The 25726-nt window shown below is 54.2% G+C and overlaps 1 protein-coding gene across 1 annotated transcript; it reads left to right on the top strand.

Moving 5' to 3' along the window:
* The first annotated feature begins 1756 nt into the window (after window positions 1–1756).
* GPRC5B (G protein-coupled receptor class C group 5 member B) lies at window positions 1757–18192 on the top strand. Its single transcript, XM_087815811.1, has 3 exons — window positions 1757–1814; window positions 10418–11431; window positions 18032–18192. Exons 2-3 carry the CDS (start codon window positions 10426–10428, stop codon window positions 18160–18162), a joined length of 1137 nt encoding a protein of 378 aa, XP_087671937.1. The 5' UTR covers window positions 1757–1814; window positions 10418–10425; the 3' UTR covers window positions 18163–18192.
* The last annotated feature ends 7534 nt before the right edge of the window (window positions 18193–25726 follow it).

Raw genomic sequence — 25726 nt, 5'->3', positions numbered from 1 at the left:
AAATTAAAAAAAAGAACAAAAAAAAAGCCCTGGCAGGGTAGCTCAGTTGGTTAGAGCATGGTCTTGATACACCAGGGTTGCAGTTCCATCCCCAGTCGGGGCACAGACAAGAAGCAACCAATGAATGCATGGATAAGTGGAAGACAAACCTATGTCTCTCTCTGAAATCAGTAAATAAAAAGAAAAGGGCCTCCGTGTCAGTTCCACTAGGTACCACCAGGTGGAAGTGCCCGTCCACTCTCCAATTCCGCAGCCCAGCGGGAACCCTGAGGAGCATCTGCCCCCAGATATTTAACGGTAGGCACTGTTCTAGGCGCAGAGGATAGTCGGCAAATAAAACAGGATAATTTTTCTGCCCTTTCCTTTCATTAGTCCTTAAAAATAATAAAAGATATTCGTGGGGATGCATCCGTGGCCTGAGCAGCAGAAAACCAGCTTGGCTGGGGGTCGTCTCCGGAACAAGTTGAGGAAAGGTCCGTGGTCCCCAAAAGTCAGGGCAGGCAACTGTCCCCGGAATGCAGTGTTACTCTGCCACCTTCCTGTCCCCCATCCCTGGCCCCAGCCGCAGGGAGGTGGGGAGCAGGGGTCATCTCCCTGTCCTGTCTTGCAAGGCCTGGATGGGAGGGGGTGAGGGGGTCTCACCCTGAGGAGTTGGAGTCGTGGGGTCCTCGGGCCCTGGATTTTTAAGGGGAGACCTGAGGAGTCAGCTCCGCAGGTCACCGAGGGAGCCAGCCCCGTGGGGGCAGCACGTGGAGCGCAGCCTCCCAGGCGCGGTGGAGCAGTGCCACCTCGGACGGCGCGGTGGACTGTGCCGAGGCCGCCCCGACCCCTCCTTCTCGCTGCCCCTCCGCCGCTCCTAGGCGAGTTTCCCGGCTGTGCCCGGGGCGCCTGCGGAGCCTGAAGCGGGGGCCCAGGGCCGCGGAGCGGGGGCCCACCCCCGGAGAGCGTGGACGTGTGTACGTGGGGGACGCGTGCGGCGTCCTTGGTGGCATCCTGTGTATGGGCCCACGCGAGAGGCGCACCGCGAGGACGTGCGCGTGTGTTTGGTGGCAGGGCCTCGGGCGCTGAGCCCGCGCACGCGGAGACGGGGACACGTGGCGGGGGGGCGGGGGGATGCTCGCCGAGGCGGAAAAGGGCTGTGTTCCGACCTGCGTAGAGCCAAGCCGCGCGGGTGCGCCTGGCGGTGGACAGGGCGACGGCGCGTCCCGGACCCGGTGCCGGGGCGTGGTAGGAAAGTGACTGTTTGGGGACCCACGTTGGAGAGAGCCCTGGACGGCAAAGGCCCTGCCCTGGGACCCCGGTTGGACTGTCCCTCCGTGTGTGTTCCTGGGACTGGATCGACTGGGAACTTGTCTGGCGCGTCCGGACTGCTTACGGCGCACTGTGGAAGCGGGGGTAGGTCCCCGAATTTGGGACAAAGAAGGGGGTCACCTCCGTGCTGCGCCAGGGACCCAGGAGCTCGCGCCGGCGGGTGTGCGTTGCGGGCGCGGGGGTCCCGGGCGCGGCGGTTAGCGGGGAGGGGCGGGGCCGGGTGGCCGCGCTCGGGGCGGGGCCTGCGGGGGGGCCTGCGGGGGGCGGGGCCTGGGCGCGGGGCTGGCGGGGGCGGGGCCTGGGCGCGGGGCTGACGGGGGCGGGGCCGGCGGCCGCTGCAGCGCGCGCGGGCCAGGGGGCGCCCCGCGCGGCCGAGGTCCGCGAGGGAGATGCAGTCGGGCCGGGCCGGGCGCGCGCGGGGCGGGCGCGGGGGCCGCGCTGCGGGGATGTGACTCGGGCCGAGGGCCAGCGGGAGCGTCGGCGCTGCGGGGCCGCGGGGGTCGGTGAGTGCGAGCCGCGCCGATGGGGTGCAAGGCGCTGCGGGGACTCCGGAAACTTTTCCCGCGTGGGATGGCGAGGATTAGGGGGTTTGCTGCTTGTGTTTTCTCGCCCCCGCGAGGGGTTAGCCTGAGGCGGAGGACGGGCGACCCGGGCGCGGGGAATCACGGCGAGGCGGGAGCGGAGCCGCGGGGGCGGGAGGGGGAGGGGGAGGGGGGCCCGGGGCCGGGGCGCTGTGTCCCCGGGCCAGGCGGGGACCCAAGCCTCCGAGGAGAGTCCGGGGGCGACCGCCGCTAAAGGGCAGCGGGGGGCAGGTAAGGAGCCCGCCGTGCCCGAGTGACTCGCCGCGTGAGGGGAGCGCGGGCAGGCGTGGGGGCTGCGCAGCCACCCCGGGGGGCTGACCCCGGCCCGGCCGACGGAGCGGGGCGCGAGGGCCGGGCTTTGGGGGTGAGCTGTCGCACCTGCCGCAGGGCCGGGGGGCCGGGCTCGCCGCCGGCCGCGCTGCGCACCAGGGACCAGGAGCGGTCGCTGCGGACGGAGAGGGGAGCTGCGACCTGGGGCTGCGGGACCGGTGGGGGCGGCCGCATGCAATGGCGGGGCTGGCGTCTCTGTGCCGGCCAGGCCGGGAGTGAGGACTCGCCTGGTGCCGCGTCCCCTCTCCTTGGGGGACACGGCTCCCATCCCTGCGCCCCTGCGCCCCTGGGCCCCTGCCTGCCGCACGCGCCTCGGCCGGGGGGAGCTGGTTAACCGGCGGGGGGGGGGGGCACCGACCTTGCCGCAGAGGACCGGCCCGCGCCCTCACAGCACACTCCCGGCCCTGGCCTGTCACACTCAGCCCCCCCCCCCCCGACACTGTCCCCCCTTCGCCGAGGGGCGGCTCCTGGAGGCTCGGACAAAGGCCCCTGAAGTGGCGGGCACGGCGTCCCCTCGGGGGCCCGGGCCCACGCGCCACAGCCGCGCCAGGTTGGGGGGGCACCTGAGCAGAGTCCGAGGGGAACTGGGGGGTCCTCGCCAAGACTAGAGAAGTTAGGAGCGGGGGAACTTGGCACAAAGGCCTCGGAAGTTCAGCCAAGGAGCCTCGATTTAGAAATTTACTGGGGGCGGGGGCTTTGGTAGGATCCAGGCTCTGAGCAGGCAAATGAATGTGAAGTGGACGTTGCCCGCTTTCAGCCTGAAAGGGGTCAGCTCAGCTGGGGAGGGAAGAAGATGGAAGGGGGACGGAGCTGCCGTTTGGGGCACAGTCCGCGAGACAAGCGGCCTTGTTAGAAAGAGAAGCTCAAAATCCTCATTGATTAGTTCGTTATCTCGATAAGCCTGCCGGCGCAGAGCTGGTCCGGGACACTGCGGGACACAACGCCAGCAAGCCCCTGCTCGGGGTGCGGGGAGGTGGGCGAACAACACTAAGCAAGTAAACATGTAGTAGATACAACTTCAGTTGGGGTAAGGGCTACGGGGAAATAAAGCAGGGTGCTGTAAAAAAAAAAAAAAAAAAGCGGCAAGGGCTGTGTTTGTAAGGAAGACTGCTCTGGGAGTGACATTTTAGTCCAGCCCTGCAAGATGGGGGGGGGGGGGGGCGCACCACGGTGAGATCCTGGGGAGAGAGCACTGCCAATGCAAAGGCTTGGAGATGGGATTGAAGTTAGAGAAACTGAACAAAGGCCATTGTGGCTGGAGCTCACAGGCAGATGTGTGTGCGTGTGTGTGTGTGTGTGTGTGTGTGGCAGGGGTGGCAGGACTGGATTGGGGGGACCAGCCAGACCTTGGTCTGTTGGACGGTGAAAAGAGTTTGGGTTTTATTCTCCTTGGGCCAGTGACCCCTCAGAGAGTTTTGAGTGGGGAGCCACGGGATCTGATTTTTAAAAGCTCCTGTAACCTCAACAAGAACACAGAAAGCGGCTTCTCTTTCATCCTGCCTCTGGGGATAGCAAGGCATCAGGAGCCTCCTAGGATCCTTGTCCAGCCCGCCAGCCTGTGAGAGCCGCTTTGATCCTGGCCAGCTCTACGAGTGCACTCAAGGAGTGGCTTGGGTTTTTAAATCCACTCCCCACTTTTAAGCAGTTCTTGACCACCCTAAGGAGCTCCTACCCAGAGCCCACGGCCCCATAAACACTTCCACGCAGAGCTTCCTAAGGGTTCTGAGTTGGTCACATTTTCTTCTCAGAATTACTGCCCATGAGGAACCATCCAGCCCTGCTGAGCAGCCGAGGATGCAATTTGCATTTAAATGATTGCTTTTATTTACAGGATCAGAGCTGCTTTGCATATTCATGTGCAAAGGGCTTGTGTTCTGGCAACCCTATTTACTGACCTTTGAGGATTATTAAATTTGAGTGCCCCCAAACTGTCTGGTGGTCTGGGCAGCATTGGGAAATGAAGATTATAAAATAGTTTAACTTGGAAAAGATAACAGAGGGCGAGATTGTGGCTCTAGGGAAGAGTGAGTGTAATGCTGGGGTGCTTGGGAGACTGGCTCCACAGCCTCCTCTTGGGCCCCTGCCAGACATGGGGGTGGTCAAACCAGGGGTGCAGTAGAAAGGCCTTGAGGTCAGGATTCCAGCTTGACTTGTAAATTCCACTAAGTTTCTGGCCAGGCTGCCTCGTCTACCTTCATTTTACCAGTGGAACTATGGGAACCATGATTGTCTTTTTAATATGCAGGAACCCCCTACTCCCTGTGTGCCAGGCACCTTACTGGGTACTTTTCATGTACTTGTCACACCAGCCTTGCGAAGGCAGTGCTATGGTTATCTTCATTTTACAGACAGAGGTTAAGTGGTGCCCCGTGTCACACAGCTCTGTCTGGCTTCCCTCCCGTTCCGGAGGAGATGGATGGGAGTGTTAACTCTCTGCCAGCTATTCTCCGGGTATAGAGCCCCTTCTCACCTGCTATTTTTTTCTTTCCTTCGCATGTTCCAATGTCTCCCCTCATCTTTAAAGAAGGTGGGTTTAAGATGCCTCTGATCTGCTGGGCACTGGGGACACTAGGGTAGAGTATGAGTCGCCCCCTGGAGCCCTACTGGGAGCCCCCAAGATGAGGCTGGTCGGAGTGTTGTGTTCCAGAGCAGTTTTGTAGACCTTGTATCTCCTTTCACGTGAGTGGGTAGGAACATGGGAAGCTGGTCACAGAGAATGGCTCATGCCTTGTCTGGGTGTCCTTGCTCTGACTCATCAGAGACAACCAGTTTTAGGGACACCCTTGGGTCCTCCAACCTGGGTTCCTGTCAGGAAAATCACCCTCACAGTGAGGTTCCCACTCAGGAGAGTTTGGGGATTCCCAGAGCAGATCACCCCCAAAGTTATCTCCCTTCACACCACCTCAGGGATCTCTCTGCTTGGTGTGTGATGGGCGAGGCTGGAAACCAGTGGCGGACAAACCCCTGGGCGAGCTGCACTTCTAACTCCATCCCCATGGCAGCCACCCCTCCTGAAGAAATAGCCAGAAAAGTTCACAGCCCCACACCAGGGAGCGTTTGCCAGTCGTTTCTATTTATTTAACAGACACTTTATATAAATGCTTACCCTACGTTAGCTACTGTCCTAGACCCTAATTATTATTTTTAACCCTCATAACGGCCCTAGTCGATGGGCATTATTATCACCTCCATTTTGCAGATGAAGAAACAAAGGCAAGAAAGGTTAAATCAGCTGCTCAGGGTCACGGGGCTGCTGGCGAGCGGCAGGAGTGGGACTTGAAACCAGAAGGTCTCACTCAGAAGTTCTTGGTGCCCGTGCATGTGGCCTTCAGCAGGAAGCAGTGTCCTTGCACAAGGACTCCCGCCGGCAGTCTTTCCAGCGCCGGCGGCCGCTCTCAGGGACATGGAGCTTGCGGCTCCGTCACCTGCTGGCAGCTCCGGCCCCTCTTCAGTGGGGGGGGAGTAATGCAGTGTATTTAAAAGCATCTGAGTGCTGAATGAGTCATTTCTGGGAGCCTGGCTGGCAGCGTAGGTAATTAGTATTGTGAACAGTCTCGCACATCCTTCCCATGAACTCAGTCTTGCCTTTGAGGAGCTGCAGGCTTCCATCCCACAAGTTTGTTGCTATTTATTCATCCCATCCCAGTGAGCCTTCCCTGGTGGCTGACTCGAGACCTCTACTCGGTGTTGTTCAGCTTGGGGTTCTTGGAGAGCTGCTCAACCTTCGGTGGGGGGAGCACCAGGTGGCCAGTGCAGCAAGATGGCTTTCCTGGCAGCGGGCGCCACCTGCCTGGTCTCAGGTGGGTGTCCTGGCACCCCTGCTCATGCGTCCGTGCCCCAGCATCTGCACACCCTTGGGGATTGTCGATAGGGGGTGCTGGGCCCCGTCCCTGGGAGTCTGCATTCTCACAAGTTCCTGGGTGGTGTTGCTGTTGCCCATCCGAGGGTGAAACTGACTTAAACCCCTCAGACCCTCAGTACCCTCATCTGTGAGATGGCAGTGAGAACATCTGCCCGCTGGTGAGTGAGGGTTGGAGACCATATTCAGCAATTCACTCAGCAGCAGGTTGCAAGCCTCGCCGGGGTGCCAGGCACTGGGGAATCTGTGCAGAACACGACTGACAAGGGCCTGGAGATGATGGTAGGAGAACAGACCCAAAGAGTAATAAAATAAAGTAATTGAAAATTGTGGCACATGAGACAAAGATCAGAAAGTACGGACACGGAGCCTAGTGGGGGTGGGGAGAAACTAATTCAGAGAGGCTGGCCAGGAAAGGGCTCGCCAGGTGACATTTTTGCAGCCCCGGTCTGTAGTAAGAGCCCAGCGACAATAGTACAATTGTTTATCTCTTGGCTCCGCTGCTTTCTAGCTGTGTGAACTTGGACAAGCCAGCTGACCTCCCTGTTTTATTTCCTGCAGTATGGAGATGGAACAGTACTTGCTGTTCACAGTGTCCTTGTACAGATTATAAAGGTGTTAACATGTGACTTGCATAGAAAAGTGCCAGGAGCATAGTAGGGGTGATGAGTTAACAGTTACTGTCACTGTCCCTGCAGCAGGAATAGAAAACTCTGCGGGGCAATTCTGAATCCCCCAGAAATCCTAAGCAAGCTGAATTCGGCTTCATCCTGTGAGGCTGTCTGTAGCCTTCCTTCTGACTGTCCTATAGTGTGGAGTTGCTGTCACCTCATGGGCCTCCTTGGCAGTGATAAAGACCCACTTGAGACAGGTGGACCCTACTAAAGTCCCTGGCTACCTAGAAGTTGGGTATGGAGGACTTCCTGAAGGAAGGGGGCCACATGATGTTGGAGGAATAAAAGAGCTTCTCTGTTGGCAAGTAACACAAATCCAGTCCAAACTGGCTTAATCCATAAAAGGGAAGTTAATTGGCTGCTAGAACTGCAAATACCAGGGTACCTGGCTTCACTCACAGTTGAATCCAGCCATTCAATGTATTAGGGCTCCATTCTATCATTTGGCCATTTCCTTTGGGTCAGCCTTACTCTGGGACAGGCTCTCTTCCTATGGTGATAAATAGTAAATTAAGTCCTCTCCAGCTCCGGGCCTATATCCTTTTAGCTTAGAAAACCTCTTTCCAGTTATTCCCAGCAAATGTCCTAAGGCTGATTATCATGGACCTGGTGGGGCTATGTGCCGGTCCAGGAATCAATCGGTGTGACCAAAGGGTGGGATAAATGTTCTGATTGGCCAGGCCTGGGTCAGGTGCTCAGAGCTGGGTCAGGTGGCCCTCCGAAGGAAAATCCTGAGCTCTTCAGAAATGGGAGAAATGGACGCTGGGAAACAGCTGTCCTGAAAAGAGAGGGTTCCACCCTCAGGAATGAAAGCAGAAGTCAAGGGTGTGTCCATTTACTATGCTAAAAAGGAGCGGGAGCTAGAGACCAGGACCGCGCCAGAGGGCTGCTCAAGTGTAGAAGCTTGGTCACCGTCTTGGTTTTTACACCATCCCTATTGGTTTCTTCTTGTGGTCGGAAGGCCAATCAGGGGCTGGGGAAACCAAGTTCTAATTTGTAGCCAGGCCTAGAGAGAGGAGATGTCCCCAAGAGAGTAAGTGAGGCAGCTAAGGAAGGCCAAGCTCTTGAAAGGAAGGGACACGAGATGCAGGGCTGAGGCTGACAGGCATTTTCCCCATCAACTCTGACCTCAAGTGGCCTCAGACTTTCTCAACCTTGGAACTTTTTACATTTGGGGCTGGATAATTATTTGTTTAGGGGGCGGGGTGGGGGCATCTTGTGCATTGTAGGATGTTCAGCCGCATCCCTGGCCTCTACGCACTAGATGCCAGTTGCACCACCTTCCCCAGTTGTGACAACCAAAAATGTCCCTAGATATGGCCAAATGTTCCCTGGCTTAGGAGGTAAGTGGGGAGGGTTGGGGGTCAAGTCTCCAGAAGTACATTCCTACCCCTCATCTTCCAGCCATGCTGATGATGAATCTGGCTGCCCTGAGACCTAGAGAGGTTCTGTGGGACGTGTCCTGTTGTTACTTACTGAGAAGTCTCTTAATTGCCTTTGCCATTGATGCGATGTCTGGGGGAACTCCACTGTAGGGCCCCTCCATCCTGTTGGGAGGCAGATGGCATTTAGTTCCGACATATCCAGTTCTTAAATTTTCATTCCCAGCATGCTTACAGGACCTTGTGATAATCAGCTCTGTCCAGGACAATATTTTTCCAAAGGGGTACTGGGGATGTGCCATTGGGTATCCAACATGCATTACGTCAATAACCGATTCAGCATGTCAAGAGTTATGTATTTCAGTGGGTTGTTTTCTTTTAGATGAGTTGATTTCAAGGACTCAGTAAGTCAGTTAAGTAAATAACTACACAGGCAGTGGGTAGACAAGGCCTAAGTAGCTGAGGTGGCACTCCAGTGACTGACGTGGCAGGGCCACAAATAGTGGCTGGACGATGGGCCAGACTGCCAATGTCTGGGGTGCATCCTCACCACTAATTTGCTTGAGTGGGATGCTGTGTAAGGACACCTCTTCCCAGACGCCCTCCCTTGCTAGCCGGCTTCCTCTCATCTACAGGCCCAGGTGACCGTCCCTGCAGCACCAGGCTCCTCAGTCGGCAGCATCAATAATTTATCTGTCAGTGGTCTCACGGCCAAGGCAGGATCGGAGCTGTTCACAGGATCCTGTAAAGGATCAGAGAGAGGTGGTCAATACCACATTTACTTAGGGAAGCCCCAGGGACCCGCTGGAGGTGGCTGGTTACAACCCCCACATGTGGATGGAGCTACAGCTGTGAGCTGCTGGAGATGCTTGGAAAAGGGGACAGGAGCAGAAGGTGGGGCTTCCTTCAAACTCTCGGAGCTGTGGCGGTGGCTAGAGGAAGGGGTCCTGGTGACTGCGGTCTTTACTAAGCATCCACTTTGTGCCAGTTCTGTGCTAGTGCTTGAGTCTACACCAGTGGCACTTACCCTGGGATTTCGCCCCCTAGGGGTCACTGGGCAGTGTCTAAAGATCTTTTGGGTTCTCACACTTTGGGGAGGTGGGTTGCTTTGAGCATCTAGTGGATGGAGGCCAGTGATGGTGCTACACATCCTGCAGTGCCCAGGACAGCCCCACAGCAATGACTGATCAGGCACTAAATGTCAGTGGTTTCAAGGTTGAGAAACCCTGACTATATTGATGAACAAGACAGACAGCTCGCCAAGAAGAAAGACACGAAGGGCGGACAGGAGAGAGGGAGAGTAGAAACAAAGTAAACAGGCACAAAGATGACTAAGAAATAGAGGCTCTGATGAAGAGGAATGGGGTGTGACCTTGCCCAGGGCTGAGTGGGTGATGTCAGAGCTGAGACCAACGGGGAAGATCCGTTTTCCTCGCTAGGGCTCAGAGGAGCATCCCTAGCAGAAGGAGCAGAAAGGTGGGGAGAGGCTGGTAAAGGCCTTCGTCAAGGCTGCTGTGTGGACTCCAGCTTGCATGGGGACTAGAGAGCGCGCCAGGGAGCATCCCACAGGCACCCCTGGGAGAGGGAGGCTGGCGTGGAGTAAGGATGGACGCTTGGGAAATCTTTGGAGGGGGATGAGATGTGTGAGAACCCAGGGTGGAAGCCAGTGCATTGGGGGCGTGGTACTGCACCGGGAATGCTGGCAGGCTTCTAGGAGCTGGGTTGAGTGACCTTGGGCTGGTGCCCTCACTTCCTGGAGGCTGTCTGGTCACCAGCCTAAGGACTGGATGTGTTGAGTGCCTGGCAGAGGCTGAGTCTGCGCTAAGTGTCAGCTGTGACCACGAGAGGCTGAATGGCGAGGCAGGCCGTTCTCCCGGCGCCGCCCGGGCATGGCCATGGCCCGTGACTCTCTCTTTAAAGTTTCATTTTACTCCCTTCTTTCTGGAGGTCAGACAGGGCCTCAAAGTCAAAGAATGCGAAGGGTACTCAGAGAAAGTGAGTCTTCTCTCAGCCTCTCCTCCAGCCGCCAGTGACGATGAGTCATGGCTGTTCCCTGGGCCGGGCCAAGGTGCAGATGGAGCCAAACTCCATCCACCCCCCACCGCCAGGGCCCCGCCGGCTGTGTGCCTATAAGGGGGGCCCTTCTCCTGAGTGTCCAGAGGCACCCTGTGGGCGAGCAGGTGTGGAAGGAGGTGGAGGCAGGAGAGTGGGAGGCTTATGATGAATTGATCTTTTTTCCCCACCCCACCCCCAACTTTTCCGGGCCTGCTCCCGCGCCAGAGAGGAAGATGGGGACCCAGCGCGCGCTCGCCTTCCTCCTGCTCTTCCTGGTCGCCTCGGGGGCCTCCGAGAACTCCAGCACGTCCCGGGGCTGCGGGCTGGACCTCCTCCCGCAGTACGTGTCCCTGTGCGACCTGGACACCATCTGGGGCATCGTGGTGGAGGCGGTGGCCGGCGCGGGCGCCCTGATCACGCTGCTCCTGATGCTCATCCTGCTGGTGCGGCTGCCGTTCATCAAGGACAAGGAGAAGAAGGACCCGGTGGGCCTGCACTTCCTCTTCCTGCTGGGGACGCTGGGCCTGTTCGGGCTGACCTTCGCCTTCATCATCCGCGAGGACGAGGCGCTGTGCGCGGTGCGCCGCTTCCTGTGGGGCGTGCTCTTCGCGCTCTGCTTCGCCTGCCTGCTGAGCCAGGCGTGGCGCGTGCGGCGGCTGGTGCGGCGCGGCAAGGGCCCGTCGGGCCGGCAGCTGGTGGGCCTGGCGCTGTGCCTGATGCTCGTGCAGGTCATCATCGCGGCGGAGTGGCTGGTGCTCACGGTGCTGCGGGACGCCAGGCCGGCCTGCGCCTACGAGCCCATGGACTTCGCCATGGCGCTCATCTACGACATGGTGCTGCTGGCGGCCGCGCTGGGGCTGGCGCTCTTCACGCTGTGCGGCAAGTTCCAGAAGTGGAAGCAGAACGGCGCCTGCCTGCTGGTCACCGCCTTCCTGTCCGTGCTCATCTGGGTGGCCTGGATGACCATGTACCTCTTCGGCAACGCCGAGCTGCGGCGCGGGGACGCCTGGGGCGACCCCACCCTGGCCATCGCGCTCGTGGCCAGCGGCTGGGTCTTCGTCATCTTCCACGCCATCCCCGAGATCCACTGCACCATCCTGCCCGCCCCGCAGGACAGCGCGCCCAACTACTTCGACACGCCGCAGCCGAGGATGCGGGAGACGGCCTTCGAGGAGGACCTGCAGCTGCCGCGCACCTACATGGAAAACAAAGCCTTCTCCATGGACGAGCACAACGCAGGTAGGCGGGCGGGCGCTTGTCCGCAGGGGACTCTCCTCCCAGCGGTGGGGAGAGGTGGTCCCGGGCAGCCCTGGCAGAGCAGGGCCCACAGATGTTGACCCTGTGTGGAAAGTGGCCCAGAGATTGGTTACTTATTTTTATTTTTTTAAACCTCACCGGAGGATATTTTTTCCATTGCTTTTCAGACAGAGTGGAAGGGAGGGAGGGAGGGAGAGAAACGTTGATGTGAGAGAGACACATGGATTGGTTGCCTTCCTCAGGGGCTCTGACCAGGGCCAGGGATTGAGCGTGCAACCTCCTGCGTGTCCCTGGCTGGAATCGAACCCAGGACCCTTTAATCCAAGGGCCGACCCTCTAACCACTGAGCCAAACCGACTAGGGCGAGATGGATTTCTATTTAGAATCTTTTCCTATAAATTGCCAAGTAATTTAATGGAAAAATTCAGGTTTCTGTCTTTGAAAAGTTGGATCTGGCAGTGCCCGGCCACCCTCCCAGCTAGTAGCAGTAGCGACTGTCTGGAGCTGGCTGGAAGGCCCTACCTCTTACCCCTTAGCTGGGGATCCACTTTCTGTGTAACCGCACTCCCCGCTCCCTGTTTTCCCTGACCCAGCCACTCTGCCGTGGTAACATGAGTTAAACTGTCTGGCTCCCCGGAAGGATTTGCAACTGCAGCCTTTGTGCAGGATCATGAGGGGCCATGCTTGTGTCCCCTCCCCGACCTCTGGCACCAAGAGTATATGAATTTGAGCTCTCAAGTCAGATGTCTGGGTTCACTGCCGCTGCCAAAAGTTGGATCTGGCAATGCCCAACTTCTAGATATGTGGCTTTCAGTAGTTTCTTTCATCTGTTAAAAAAAAAAGAAAAGAAAAAAAAAGAATGTGCCTCATGGAGCTGTAGTGAGAAATTACATGCTGAGTGTAACATCCTGAGTGCGTCCCACGGTACTTGGCATGTTGGGTGTGCGTCTTGGTTGGGTTCTCCTAAAAGCAGAACCTGAGACCAGGTGCAGGTGCCGCCTTGGGAGGTCAGGATGGGGATTATCTCTGAGAGCCCAGAGGGCCCTTCAGGCGATAGGATGAACAGAAAGGCTAGTAGTCTGGCCAGTTCCCAGTGTCCTGGGGGAGCCACCTGTTCCTTGGCTCCTCCTGGAACAGGTTCTTCCTCATGAACTCCCCTGGGACCTCAGTGGTAATGACATTGCCTGAAATGGGTGTAAATTTTTTTCATTTATTGGGGATTGGTCTGTCACTCTGTCAGGTTCTCAAAGCTCTGTTACCCCCAGAAAGTTAGAACTTGAGGGTCCAGTTTCCTTGCAGTGAAATGGGGGTGCTAGAACTACCCAAGTATTAGAGTCTTCAAAAGAAAGGATGGCTAGCCTTTACTGCATGCCTCTCATGGACCAGGTACCATTCTGTGCATTTTAACAGCTAATCTCATATAATGCCTACAGTAACCCAATGAGGTCCGTTTTGCAGATAGAAAACTGAGGCAGAGCCTGGGTGTGAACCCAGGCAGGCTGGCTCCAGAGCCCACACACTTGAACACTCTGCCACAGAATTATTCTTCTCAAAGCACATTGGTGTCCCTCACGTCACTGATGTGTCAGGACAGCTCTGTGTATTGAGAAGACAGGGGTTATCAATCCCATATTACAGAGCAGGAAACTGAGGCATCTGGTTCAACTCAAGGCTGTAAGTGCACAGCAGAGCTGGGAGAGGGAATGTTGGTTTTCTGGCTCGCATTACATGCATCCTTTCCTGTGAAAATGCAACCAATATGTCATATCCGCAGAAGATCCAGAGGTCAAGGGGAACTGGGACCCAGGTCCGTACCAGCAGTGTTCAGGGGTAATGGGGTTCCAGAGGTGACTCCACCCACATCTGTTTCACACCCTGACATGTATCAAAGCCAAGTAACTTGTCTTTTAGTCCCCTCCCTTTTCCAAAACAGAAATAGCTTTTTTATTCCTTTCTGATGACAAAAGATCAAGAATAATCCTGTGGGAGATTCAGTAAATAGAAATAATAAAAATTGCTCAAAATACCCTTGCCCAAAGGCAGCTACTGCATGTTGCTCCCATCTTGCCAGACGTCTCTAGATGAGTGCATACACACAGTCTCTCTCCCTCCCTCTCCCCTCTCCCTCTCTCACAACCACACCACACACACACACACACACACACAATCCCATAGCGCCCTTCTTAACTTAGCTGCACATCAGAATCACTTGAGCAGCTTAAAAAATTGCCAGTGCCTGCCCCTTATTCTGCGTAATGTCTGGTTTTGGGTAGTAAGCTCTCCGAGTGACTCTAAGGCGTGAGCAGGTTGAAACGCTGGGTGCTGAGCAGTGTGCTTGCTTCGGTGAGTGTCCTGGCCGGGCCGGGGCCTTTGCAGGTCAGTGGCCGCAGAGCCACATGTTCTCGAGATGCAGAGCTTTCCATTAGGCACCATAATTCAGTTTTCTGACCTTCGGCGGGCAAACATTCCACTTGTTTCTAGCTTTCTATAGAAAGTTATGTTGCAGTGAACATTTCTGCATTTTTTCCACATTTTTAAAAGTTTTCATTTGCAGTTGACATAGTTTCAGGTGTATAACCCAGTGATTAGACATTTATGTAACTAATGAAGTGATCCCCCGATAAGTCCAGACCCACCTGGCACATACATAGTTATCACAATATTATTGACTACATTCCCTGTGCTGCACTTTACATCCCCGTGACTGTTACGTAACTGCCAATTTGTACTTTTTAATCCCATCCCCTTTTTCATCCAGCCCCCCGACCCCCTCCCATCTGGCAGCCCTCAGTTTGTTGCAGTCAACATTGTTATCCATTCACCTGTGTACCCTTGATCAACTAACTCTCTGCAAATAAATAAATTCCTAGGCTGCATGCATCTAAAAGTGCACCGAAGAATCTGCACCTTTAAAGCTTGCTATATTCTGCCAACAGCCCCCCAGAATGGTGGGCTTTAATCATCGTATGAGAGCCCCTCATCTTCACCAGCCTTGGCTATTGTCAGACTTTCTTTTAATAGCTCCGTTTTGCAGCATCCCAAATGTGATCCCACCAAAATTTACATAGGACCAGGCAGGGCGGGCTCCAGGCAAAGCCATTTCCCTCAGGACGCTCTCAGAGGCTAAGGTGGCATCCTGAATGGGGACTGCCTTGTTCCAGAATCCCCAGCTTCACCAGCTGGGAACGCCTGGGCACACTCCCTTGCCACAGCGAGAAGAGCTGTTGTCATCTGGTGCCGACCTCAGCCAGCTTATATTTTAGGGAACCAGACCCCACAAAGGGCCCTGACCTGGAGCTACGGTGGCCCTGTTTTTCTTGCATTTTAACCAGCCAGCCTTTTAGGCTTCTCCCTTGAAAGTGAGCCTGGGCTCCTTCAGAGGTGGGAAGGGCATCTCCAGGTGGCCGGTGGCTCAGCCATATCCCAGCAGCCTCTGCTTCTTTATTTCCTTCCGCAGAGTGAGGGCCCTGATATACACTTCACCAGCCGCTGCTTATTAATAAGCATCAATAAGGCACGAGGTATGTGAGTAAAAAGATTAAAATACACTGAAGGATGTAGCACCTCATATCACATCTCAGAAAGTGTTAACAAGGCGCCCTAAATGCTCACCTTTACAAGCAGCAGGAAAGAAAAAGAGTTCTTTCTTCTGTTAGGGGATTTGGACTCTCAGATCTCTTTAAGGCCAAGAGCTATTTAAACTCTGACCCATAACTTCCCAGTGGCAGGCCCTGAGTTGGCTCTGGGGCCAGGGCCAAATCTAGCCTCACTCCCACAGGGGAAGGCTGGCATTCAACTTATGATCTTTGATTCCTGTGGGGACCCTCTTATGGGTGAGCCTGCTTGGCCTTTCAGAGTTGACCCAGGTCAGAGTGGGTGTTAACTGGGATTCTTGAGGTTGGAAGTAATGAAAATCTGATTTGAATCAGCTTAAGCAAAGCAAAACAGCAGCAGCAGCAGCAACAAAACTAATGGACTGGGGATGAAGCTTCAGGAATGGTTCGATCTGGGCAGCTCAAGTTGACAAGATTTGGTCTCTCTCCATCTCTTAACTCTTTGAGCATCTTGGCAGCCCACAGCTCTAGGCTTGCACAGAGTCCCAGTAGAGAAGAGGAACATTTCCCAGGAGGCTTGAGCAGAAATCCCAGAATTAGCTCTGATTGGACCTGATGGCCCTTCCCTGAACCCATCAGCCCTGGCTGGGGAGATGTGATGCCCTGATTGGCCAGGCCTCAATCACATGCCCATGCAAGGGGGGAGAAGGCAGCTGCCAACGCTCGGGGACCTAGCATGTGGGGGGGACGGTTACCAGAGGAGCGCACAAATAGCCCTACAGAGAGGGACCCTTGGGTAAAGCACCCCAGCCCCCGCAGTGCAGCTAAGGAGAATGTGCTGGAGCCAGATCCCCGCCTGGCTGGCTGTGTGCGCTGCAGGGGAAGCTGTGCTGTTTGGTCTTACCTCCCTCCAAGCAGGCCAGGCTCGGAACTGAGACTGGTAGGAGTCTGCGGCGGTGCCCTCTGCCCGCTGCTGTGCGCTGGCTTCCCCTTCTCCCCCTCCCAGGAAGGGCATCTCCTCGCTCAGCACACGCCTAAGAGGCTGCTGAAGGCTTGGAGATGCTAAAGTAAAAGAGGTTTTCGTAAGAACGTCTTGGAACATGGGTTCCCTACCCTGCCTCAGTTTCTTTGATCCAATCTGGGCTGAGCTGCCCCTAATGTCACTTGAATTCAAGTTGCTTCTAATTAACTAAGTGTGGTGGTTAAAAACACAGTATCTGGCCCAGCCGGGCGTGGCTCAGCGGTTGGGCATCGACCTAGGATCCTGGAGATCAGGGTTCGATTCCCGGTCAGGGCACATGCCCGGGCTGCAGGCTCGATCCCCAATGACTCTCTCATCATTGGTGGTTCTCTGTCTCTCCCTCCCTCTCCTTTCCTCTCTCTGAAATCAATAAAGATATATATTTTTTTAAAAGTACAGTATTTGGAGCCACTATAGTGTGATAGTTATGAACACACATTCTCTACTTGAGTTCGAATGCTGGTTCTATCACTTACCAGCTGTGTGACCTTGGGCAAGTTACTTAATCTCCCTGTGTCCCACGCAAAGTGGAAATAATAAAAGTACCTATTGTGCTATGAAAATTAAATGAGTTAATATATATAAAGTATTTTTCTCAGTGCTGGTTCCTGGTTGGCATTCTGTTAAGGTTAACTATATACCAAGGTGATTTTGGTACCTGCCCCAAGGAATCTGTAAAGATCTCAAGCTCTCTTGCTACTTTTTAGTCAGAAAGATGACTCCCTTCAGGGAGAAGACAGGAGAGGCCTCTCTTAGCAAAGCAATCTTAGTGCCTTCAATGAAAATGAAGATGCCATCACACCATTGAGATGGACTTTTGTTTTGATTTTTAAATACTACTACTCTCTCCACCACTTTTTAATAGACAGTTTTTTTAGAGCAGTTTTAGGTTTACAGAAAAATTAAGCAGGAAATACAGAAAGTTCCCACAAGCCCCTCCCCTGGTTTCCCTGTTATGAACATCTTGCATTTGTTACATTAGTGTTGCAATATTGATACATTATTATTAACCAATGTCCATTATTTACTTTTTAGACATCACTCTTTGCACAGTTCTATGGGTTTGGGCAAATGTATAATGTCTTCTGTCCACCATTATAGTAATCGTGTAGAATAGTTTCACTGCCTAAAAATGCCCTGCGCTCCACCAAGTTCATCACCAGCTTCCAACCCCTAGCAAACACAAATTCTTTTACTGTCTCTCTAGTTTTGCCTTTTCCAGAATATTATAGTTGGAATCATCCAGTATGTAGCTTTTACAGACTGGCTTCTTTCACTTAGCAATATGCATTTAAGTTTCTTCCATGTCTTTTAGTGTAATTAGGTTTTTCTTTATTAAAAAGGGTGGGGGGGTCTCTAAAAGTGCACAGCAAATAAGAAACACGGTTTGTTTACCCACCTTTCAGAGGTAAAACATGCCTGCATATTTTCCTCTCTCTGCTTCAGATTTCCGTTTCTTTCCTATTTAGAAATAACCCTCCCTTTCTGGTTGGAGTCTGTGCTCTTCCAGTCACTTTCCCATGAAGACGACCTCTGTCATGTACCTTGATTTGACGTCCATGCTCTTTCCTACCTGTGTGTGTAAAGCAACAGTGAGCAGTGTTGACAGTGCAGTGTTGGACTTGACATGAATGGCATTCTGCAGCGAGGAGGTCTTTTGTCAGAGGAAACCTTCCGGGGAATGCAGGGGTGCTTCCTTGTCACCTGTGGACTGCAGGGGCTGGGGAGGGAGGGGTGGAGGCCCAGCCTTGTCCCCCTCCAGCAGCCTGGATTCGGCAGACTTCCCAACCCCACTGAGATGGGTTAGGCTCCAAGAGAGCCAGAGAACAAAGCCCCTTTGTGACTTTTGTTTGGAATCAGGCTTGTGACAAAGGGAAGGAGGGAGGGGGAATGTGTGCCCAGAGCGTGGTGTTGATGCAGGAGAAGAAAACAAAGTTGTCTCTCTCTCTCTCTCTTTTTTTTTTTTTTTTTTGGTGTTTCTGTGTTGCTCTTCCCTCCCGCCCTCAGCTCTCCGGACAGCAGGGTTCCGCAATGGCAGTTTGGGAAACAGGCCCAGCGCTCCTTTCAGAAGCAACGTGTACCAGCCAACTGAGATGGCCGTTGTGCTGAACGGCGGGACGGTAAGTATCAAGAGGTGATGTTTGGGCCAGAAACCTAAGAGCAGTCAGTGTGTGTGTGTCATGGGGGGGCGGGGGGGGCGGGGGGGGTCAGCTTCAAAGGGGGCACACTGCTCTGCAGAGGCTGCTGACGGGCCTGCAAGGACAGTGGCTCAAGTAGACGCCCGCAGTAGAGTGCATGCCAGGCTTCCATTTTTCTTCTGCCCCCTTTTCCACACGCACATCCACCCACACCTAGTGCACCACCTGTAGGTTCTTTTGCAAGGCTCCCTGTTTCTTGGGGCTCTTGTACCCAGTGAATTCTCGGGTTTCATTATGCAGAAGGTACCCCACTCTCCCTGGGAAGTCACTGAAGAAAAGCCCAGAATTATGAAACCCTGGTGGATTTTGCTGACATCCAACCTAGTTAGGTCCTTTTTAATACTCCCTCTGTCTCTGTGCCCCGGCCGGGTACCCGGTTGCCCCACTCACACTCCCTAAGAATTGTCTTGAGAAACTAAAGTAATTATATTTCTCTCCCATGGACACAAAAGCAGGGTTACTAGCTGATGCCAAACAGACCTTCAGCAGAATCGTCACTGTGTATGTTTTGCCTGCGTGAATGACATCATTCTGCTTCTCCAGCGATCCAAAGCTGCACTCATTCCCACATTTAATTTCCCAACACAGCTCCGCGCTTCTTTCCGAGCAGCGCGTGGGCCAGTTTACACGTGTAAACTGGGTTTCCATTCTTTCTGTCATGTGCCAAGTCCATTGCTCGGCCTGAGCTGCTTTTGTTTCTGATGTGAGTCAGGGATGGTCTTTGATCTCTAGCGGGAACTGGGGTTTTCCTGGCCTTGTGAATGCTCTGTCAGGCATTGGTCTGCGTGGGCTTGGAACAGGCTCAAAGACAAAGAGACGCACAGATTTGCACTCTGCGGCCCCTGCCGTCCGTCGGACTGTCTCATCGTTGGGTCCAAGAGAAGCCTAACTCAGGCATTTGCCTGCATTATAATTAATGTGGTTAGAAAGTGGCCCCTGTGGTCACTCTTTTAAGCCCTCCTGGTCCCTTCAAGACAAAAACATCCTGGACTTAGAAAGTGAAGTGGGTTTCTGGGTAAGGAAGCATTTGGGGTGCATGGTCCCTGAGAAAGGGAGGTGGGCTTCCCGAGAATGGAGTGGCAGCTTCTCCCAGGAGCCCCAGCCCTACGAAAAGGCCAGGCACTGATCTTTGGCAGGTCGTTAGCACGTTGGTTCTGATGTTGACTTTGCACAGCAGAGTTCTTAGTGTGTTATCCTTGTTTCCAGATCCCAACTGCTCCACCAAGTTACACTGGAAGACACCTCTGGTGAAAGACTAAAAGATCCAGAGAACTCTTACCGATTTTATTTCCTGGCTGTCTTTCTTGAGGGAGAAATCAGTAACAGTAGCCGAACAAGGCCACCTCACAGCCAGGAGATTTGGAAATCCTAGACGAGGGGATTTTGTATAAATGTGAACACTGCTGACCTGAAAAGCTAACACCGACTGCCCTCCCTGCTCCACGCACGCACGCACGCACACGCGGGCGCGCACACACGCACAGTACCAAACCAACCTCAGTCCCCCAAAACTAGAGCAAAGCTAATTGCAAATAGTGTTAGGCTCACTCGGAACACGGCCAGGAAGACTGTTTCACCCTCGGAGGGTAGAGCAGAACCACGTTCCCAGCCGGTGTGCCGGGCTGCTGTGGTTGAACGTGGAGGTGCCCACGCCCCATAGCATCGCCCTCCTCAGGCCCCAGGCCTCTTGGAGATGACTGTTGCCTTGAGGGGGACCCCGGGGGGCTCTTCCTCCTGCCTGCACATTTCACAGGGGTCAGGAGGTTGTGGGTGTGATTCCAAGGAGAGGCCCAATTGAATCATGGGGTGAGCTTTCCAACCAGTAGCAGCGGAGGGATGCTCTCCTGTGCCAAAGAGGAGGTGCTGTCTGGGAGTTGAAGTGACCATCACATTTAGAAAGTGGTGACCAACCACTGTTCCTTCTACGGGCCTGTGAACTAGTGTCTATGGCAGGAAGTCAGGCCGGTTCCTTCCCTGGTGTTGCCAGAGCAACACTCCGGCTTGGGGTAGCAGTGTCTTCCCTCGGTCATCTCCCTCCGAGCCCTCTCCCAGTTTCATCCCCACTCATTTCAAAGGCTCACATGGGCCCCCAGCCCAAAGGCCCCGGGTTGGCAGGCGCCTGCGCAGGTCCCAGATGGGGCACACACAGGGCAGGCCTGGTGCCCCCAGGATGGAGGGCGCTGCTGCCCAGCGTGCAGTGAGTTCTTGGGCTTTAACGTTGATGTTGTGACGTTCTGGGGCTTTCTTGCTGCGTTTAGAGGGAGTGGGATACATTTTTGACCTGGTGTTTTTCCTGCAAGTTCCATGAGAATGGTTTGACCCTTCCAAGCCCATTGTTCCGCCATGGTTTCCATCTGTGCTCAGCCAGTCATTCCTCGGTTCTTTGGCATCTCCGCCGGCTCGCCCGCGCCTTTTCTGCACTGCTTGGCCAGCGTAGTCCCTGCCGAGTGGAAGCGGGGCCCCCCCGGCAGCGTGGCCTGCACAAGGAGGGCGGGGCCGTCTGCACACACTCGAATCACTATACGCTTTTTTCTATAAAACCCACAAGCCTTTAACCTTTTACAGAAAACGAGAAGGGTTAGTGTTTGGTGAGGGGGAGCTGACCTCTTCATAAGCCAATGTGTCCGAGCTGAGTATGTTTAATAAACCTTCTGACTTTTCTCGAGGCCTAGTCTCTGCTGTGTCCTGTCCTCGCCCGCCCGCCCCACCCTTGCAGAGCACTGGGGTAACCAGGCCACCGGCCAGCCCCGTGTGGCCCTCCTCCTGGTTTTCCGTCCTGCTAGCTCATTTCTCGTCACCACGCATGGGGAGGGGGAGCATGGCAGCGGGGTGCCGCCTGCCCTGCCCAGAGCACGCGCCTGCTTCTAGAAGACCTAGGCCCAGGCCTCTGCGACAGGAGCGTCAGCGGGTGCCCTGGAACTTGGGGTGGGAGGGAAAGAAGTCAGCGCCTGGGTGGGGGTGGAGGCAGTTGCATGCAGACCCAGAATTCTCAAAACATAAAAATCTTCGAACACCCGTGTCCAGGCCGGTGAGAACGGACTGCATTACACATTCTTGTGCCAGGAAATGGTCGCTCACCCCCGATCCCTGGAGTCCTTCGGAGCTCCCTGATCCCATCTGTGACTTGGTCTGCAAGAGCTCCTTGCAGAAGAGAGTAATTCACACCACCATTGTCTAGGTTCCTGGTGGCCCGGGCACGTGGGGTGCGCTCACATCCACGGCTGCGGGGGAACGTAGCCTTTCACCACCACACACGTGGAACCAGCTTCGTGTCACGGGGAGCCTCCCGTAATGAGACCTTTTTTCTTCCTTTTCTTCTTAAACATCTGATATTTATTGTGCTCTGGGTTTCGTTTTATTTTGGCTCTAAGATCGAGAGTGGGCTGAATGCCCTCCCGCTGGGAGCGGAGCTGGGGAGTGAAGGGAGAGCGCAGAGAACTGTTATTTTTCTAACGATTCACCAGAAGGGTACAAGGAGACATCTTTGCCAACAGACTGGCAGCCAACTGCCCCCACAGAAGAAAGTTTAAATACAAAATTAAATGGCACCTCTGTTTAAGATCTGTTTATGTCAAGGAGCCTTGCTGGGGAAGATGATCTGGAAGGGGAGCGTCTGTGATAAAAATACCTAATTGTAAGCACAAACCTTGCCATGTCCGCTTATTAAAACCACCCTGGGACTATAACAGCCACTCTTGTCTCCCCCTTCATGGAAAATGGTGATTATATGCTCGGTTTCTCCACTGGAGATGGGGGGGCGGGCAGATTGGAGAACTGGCAGGCAAGTTGGGAAGCTGCGTGTGTCCCCAGGGTCTCAGGTTCTATGGTTGAAAGCTGGGTGCCAGTGCTCCCGGCACCGACTCCCTCGGGGACACTGGACAGCATCCACATAGGATGGTCTCCCAGGCTGGCCAACGCTGAGTTGAACCCCAAGCTGAAAGGGAGCATTGTGGCTTTTATAGTGCAATGATGCAGTGATTATACCAGCTCACAGGCGTTCTCAGTGGGTGCTTTTTATTAACTGAAAAGAACTATGGCTCATTTTTGACAGGTAATATGTATTTGTTAAATGTATTGATGTGTGTTTTATAATGTGCCTTCATCCTGCCCTGGCTGTCGCACACTTGTAAGAAAAAACCATTAAAGAAATTTCAAGACAACCAATGCATACTAAACATGACTGTATGTAAATACTACAAATTGAAAAGGTTGTAAAGCATCGGCAGATGGATTTTATTTTCAAAATGCTGTTCTTAACACAAAAATAAAGGCTTTACTATTTACTTAAGACGTGTGGTAGCTTGTCCAACAACCCAGTACAACCCACAAGGCTACGTCTGTGGCTCTTTGAATGGGAAAACCTTGGTTAACGGTAAACCACAGACCAAATGAGGGTAATAGGTCAGCCTGCCCATGAAAAGAGGACCTTGCTGTATTTGGGGGCCTGACAACGTTTGTCGTTGTTGTCTGGGTTTAAGTGGCTCATCTTGTTGGGTGAGCTGTAAAAGTTAAGGGCCGGCCTCCTTTGGGAATGATCGCAGGCCATGTCTTTTTTATGACGAGTGTTCACCAGACCAACTTAAAACCCACTGCAGGGGTTGGGGCTTAAATTTAAATATGGCTCTTTGCAGGGGTGGCCAAAAGTGGGAAACTGGCAACCGGGACGAACGGTCTCTCTTGTAACTAGTTCGTTGCGCATTTTGGTGGCGGTCGGTGGCGAACTCCCAAAGCACGAAGCAAGGTGCGGATGAGAAGGCAAAACGGGCAGCGCAGAGTTAGGGCTAGTGGAGTAGGAACTATGTGCACTAGAGATTTTGCAACAAGCGTGGAAAAGATTCTGTATTCTAGTCGTTAAACCAAACCTAGTCTTGGAAGAAGTGACGATCAGGAAGCAGAGCTTGGGCATGTTGCTTGAACTGGGTCGCTGGGCTCAGGAGAGACGAGTCCAACAGCGGTCACGGTGCCGGAGCCGCGGCGGCCTCCTGCCCCTGCTCCTGCTCCTCCATTTTGCTTTTCACTGCGAAGGAACGAGAGGGGGTCAGGACTGGCTGCACGCTGCAGACGTGTCACTGGAAACAAGGACTGCGACGTATGGGAGAGGCCGGAGTGCCAAACCCACAGGCTGCCGCGTTCTGTCCCCGCGGGCAGCCCCGGGAGCTGCGGACCCTCGCCTCGTGTTCAAGGCCCTGCTTAGTTCAGTTCAGAAGGTCCCAGTGTCCTCCGCAGATGGGGGAACTGAAGGAAGGAAGCTTTCCTGAAGACGGCAGATTCCAGGTCTCAACCCTGACGTCACCACTCACTGTTGCTCCCACCCACCCAAAATTAAAAACTCAGGGTAGCGCTGGGGTGGATACAAGGTCAGAAGAGAATCTCTTCTAGTCTTCCATGGCCTGGGCGAGAATGTGACCCTGGTGATTTCCTGAGTCAGCCAAACAGGAGAGTGAGCTGAACTCAGCGTGGCACTAGATTGTCCCTCCCCCCAAACCATGGCAACCCTGTCTCCTGGGTGGGGGGAGGGGCCTTTCGGAAAGACCTTCGTTTTTAAGGTCTCTGCTTCCAGCGTCCAGGTGCCTGCCTAGATGTTGGTGCCTGAAGGGTTATTCTAAGCCAGGTCCTGGCTCCGGCTTTTTGTGGAGAGCAACGTGGAGCAGAGAGGGTGTTGGGGTTTCTACCATGCAGGGCAGAGGGTTCCGTCGAGCTGCTCTCTTAGTCCTGGTCCTGGCCTCCCAGTGACTAAGGGCACACACTGGCCAGACCCAAGCCCAAGGTGAGGTGGACACATCCCATGCAGTGTGGCCAATTCCCGGTGGAGGTGGGCTGAGGGCTTTCAGCACAGCCTAGCCCAGCAGCTTCCAACTCAGGCTACACAACGACCGCCCAAGGGTTCTCAGACTCAGTTTACCCAAAGAAAGTCGATCTTCAGCGTCTAAGTGTGGACTTGCAATCGCAGGGTTTTTGTCGGTCCCCTCCCCTACTCCCCATCCTGGCACTGCCCAGTGTGTAAAAAATCCCCAGGTGCCAAACAAGGAATTTGAAATGGCATCTGCCAGTCTCCTCTGTTTAATAATTATCAAAATGCCTGGCCGGGCGTGGCTCAGCAGTTGAGCGTCGACCTGGGATCCAGGCGATCGGGGTTCGATTCCCGGTCAGGGCACATGCCCAGGTTGCGGGCTCTATCAATGACTCATCATTGATGTTTCTATCTCTCTCACTCTCCTTTCCTCTCTCTGAAATCAATAAAGATATATTTAAAAAATAATAATAATAATTATCAAAATGTATAATGTATTTACTTAGCTACTAATAATTATATTAATAACTCAAACCAGAAACATATTTTTAATGCTTGGAGCCTGTGGTCACAGGAACGTTTAACCATTTTTTCAATGTGCACACGTTTTTTGTGCCACATATATGGAAGCCATATGGGCAATCACAATGGAGACCCTATTGATTATGACAGTTAATGGTGCTTCACAGGCCAGATGCACCACACACAGCTGGCGCTCTCTCAGCACCTCGCTGATCATGATGTCATTTGGGATGTGAATGTTTAGCAACTGACTGAGGTGGCCCAGTTCTGGTCTGCAGCATTTGCCAGTGACCAGCCTGATGGCATGACACAGAGCTAGGGAGAGGCACGCACAGCTGCTCTGGGCCCCACGGGACAGTGTGCAGGGAACCGCAGGTGCCGGCTGGCTTTCCAGGTGTGGCTGGGGGACCTGTAATGTTTGCATCACTGGGAACCTGTAGGAAATGCAAATCTGGGGCCTCATTCCAGACCCACAAAATCAGAAGCTGCCAGGGAGCCCAGCAGAGCACAGCTATGTGTTTAGCACACCCTCCAGGTGATTCTGATGGGTGCTAGTTAAAGTTTGAGACCCCTGACTACTGGTTCTCTACCCTGGCTGCATTTAAGAATCACCTGGGCAGCTTCTGAAGCCTAGTGGTGCCTGGGTCTCGCCCCAGACATTCTGATGTAATGGGTCTGGGGCCGGGGCATCAGTATTTATTCAAAGCTCTCCTGTTGCTAAGCTCAGCCGGGGTTGAGAAACCCAAACTGTGGTTGGAGTCCCTTTAAAGAAATATGACCCTAAAGACCCTCAGTGGTTCAGAGCGGCATCAGTGTTCAGAACTTAAGACATCTGAATGACATTCTCTCTGGCCTACAACTGACTGACAGACACACAATACTACTGTGGAGGGAAGGACTGGGCTCCGGGAGGAACTCCCAGCCTGTGGGTTTTCTAGTCCCTCAACCCTGCCTGAAGGAAGAATTCACCCAAATGTCTTTGTCCCAGAATTTTCACCAATTCCTATCCATACCCTGTAACCTCTTACCCAACCCCTACACTCTGACCCTGCCCAAGAAAAGCCCTTACCTCCTTCAGATCACAAAAGTTTGGAGGGAGGAGAATGGAAAGGGATGCTGGGGCCTCCTTCAAACCAGAGTCGACATACTGTCTAGAGCTGGTGGGCTCCAACATGGAGCGTGGGAACCTCT

The sequence above is a fragment of the Miniopterus natalensis genome, chromosome 3, assembly GCF_054644295.1.
Source record: "Miniopterus natalensis isolate mMinNat1 chromosome 3, mMinNat1.hap1, whole genome shotgun sequence".
Classification (NCBI taxonomy): Eukaryota; Metazoa; Chordata; class Mammalia; order Chiroptera; family Miniopteridae; genus Miniopterus; species Miniopterus natalensis.
This window is presented reverse-complemented; position numbering and strand designations above follow the sequence as displayed.

Coding starts and splice junctions, on each gene's coding strand:
- GPRC5B (XM_087815811.1), top strand. CDS start 10,426: ATGGGGACCCAGCGCGCGCTCGCCTTCCTCCTGCTCTTCCTGGTCGCC. Junction 11,432..18,031: donor CATGGACGAGCACAACGCAG/GTAGGCGGGCGG, acceptor TCCCGCCCTCAG/CTCTCCGGACAGCAGGGTTC.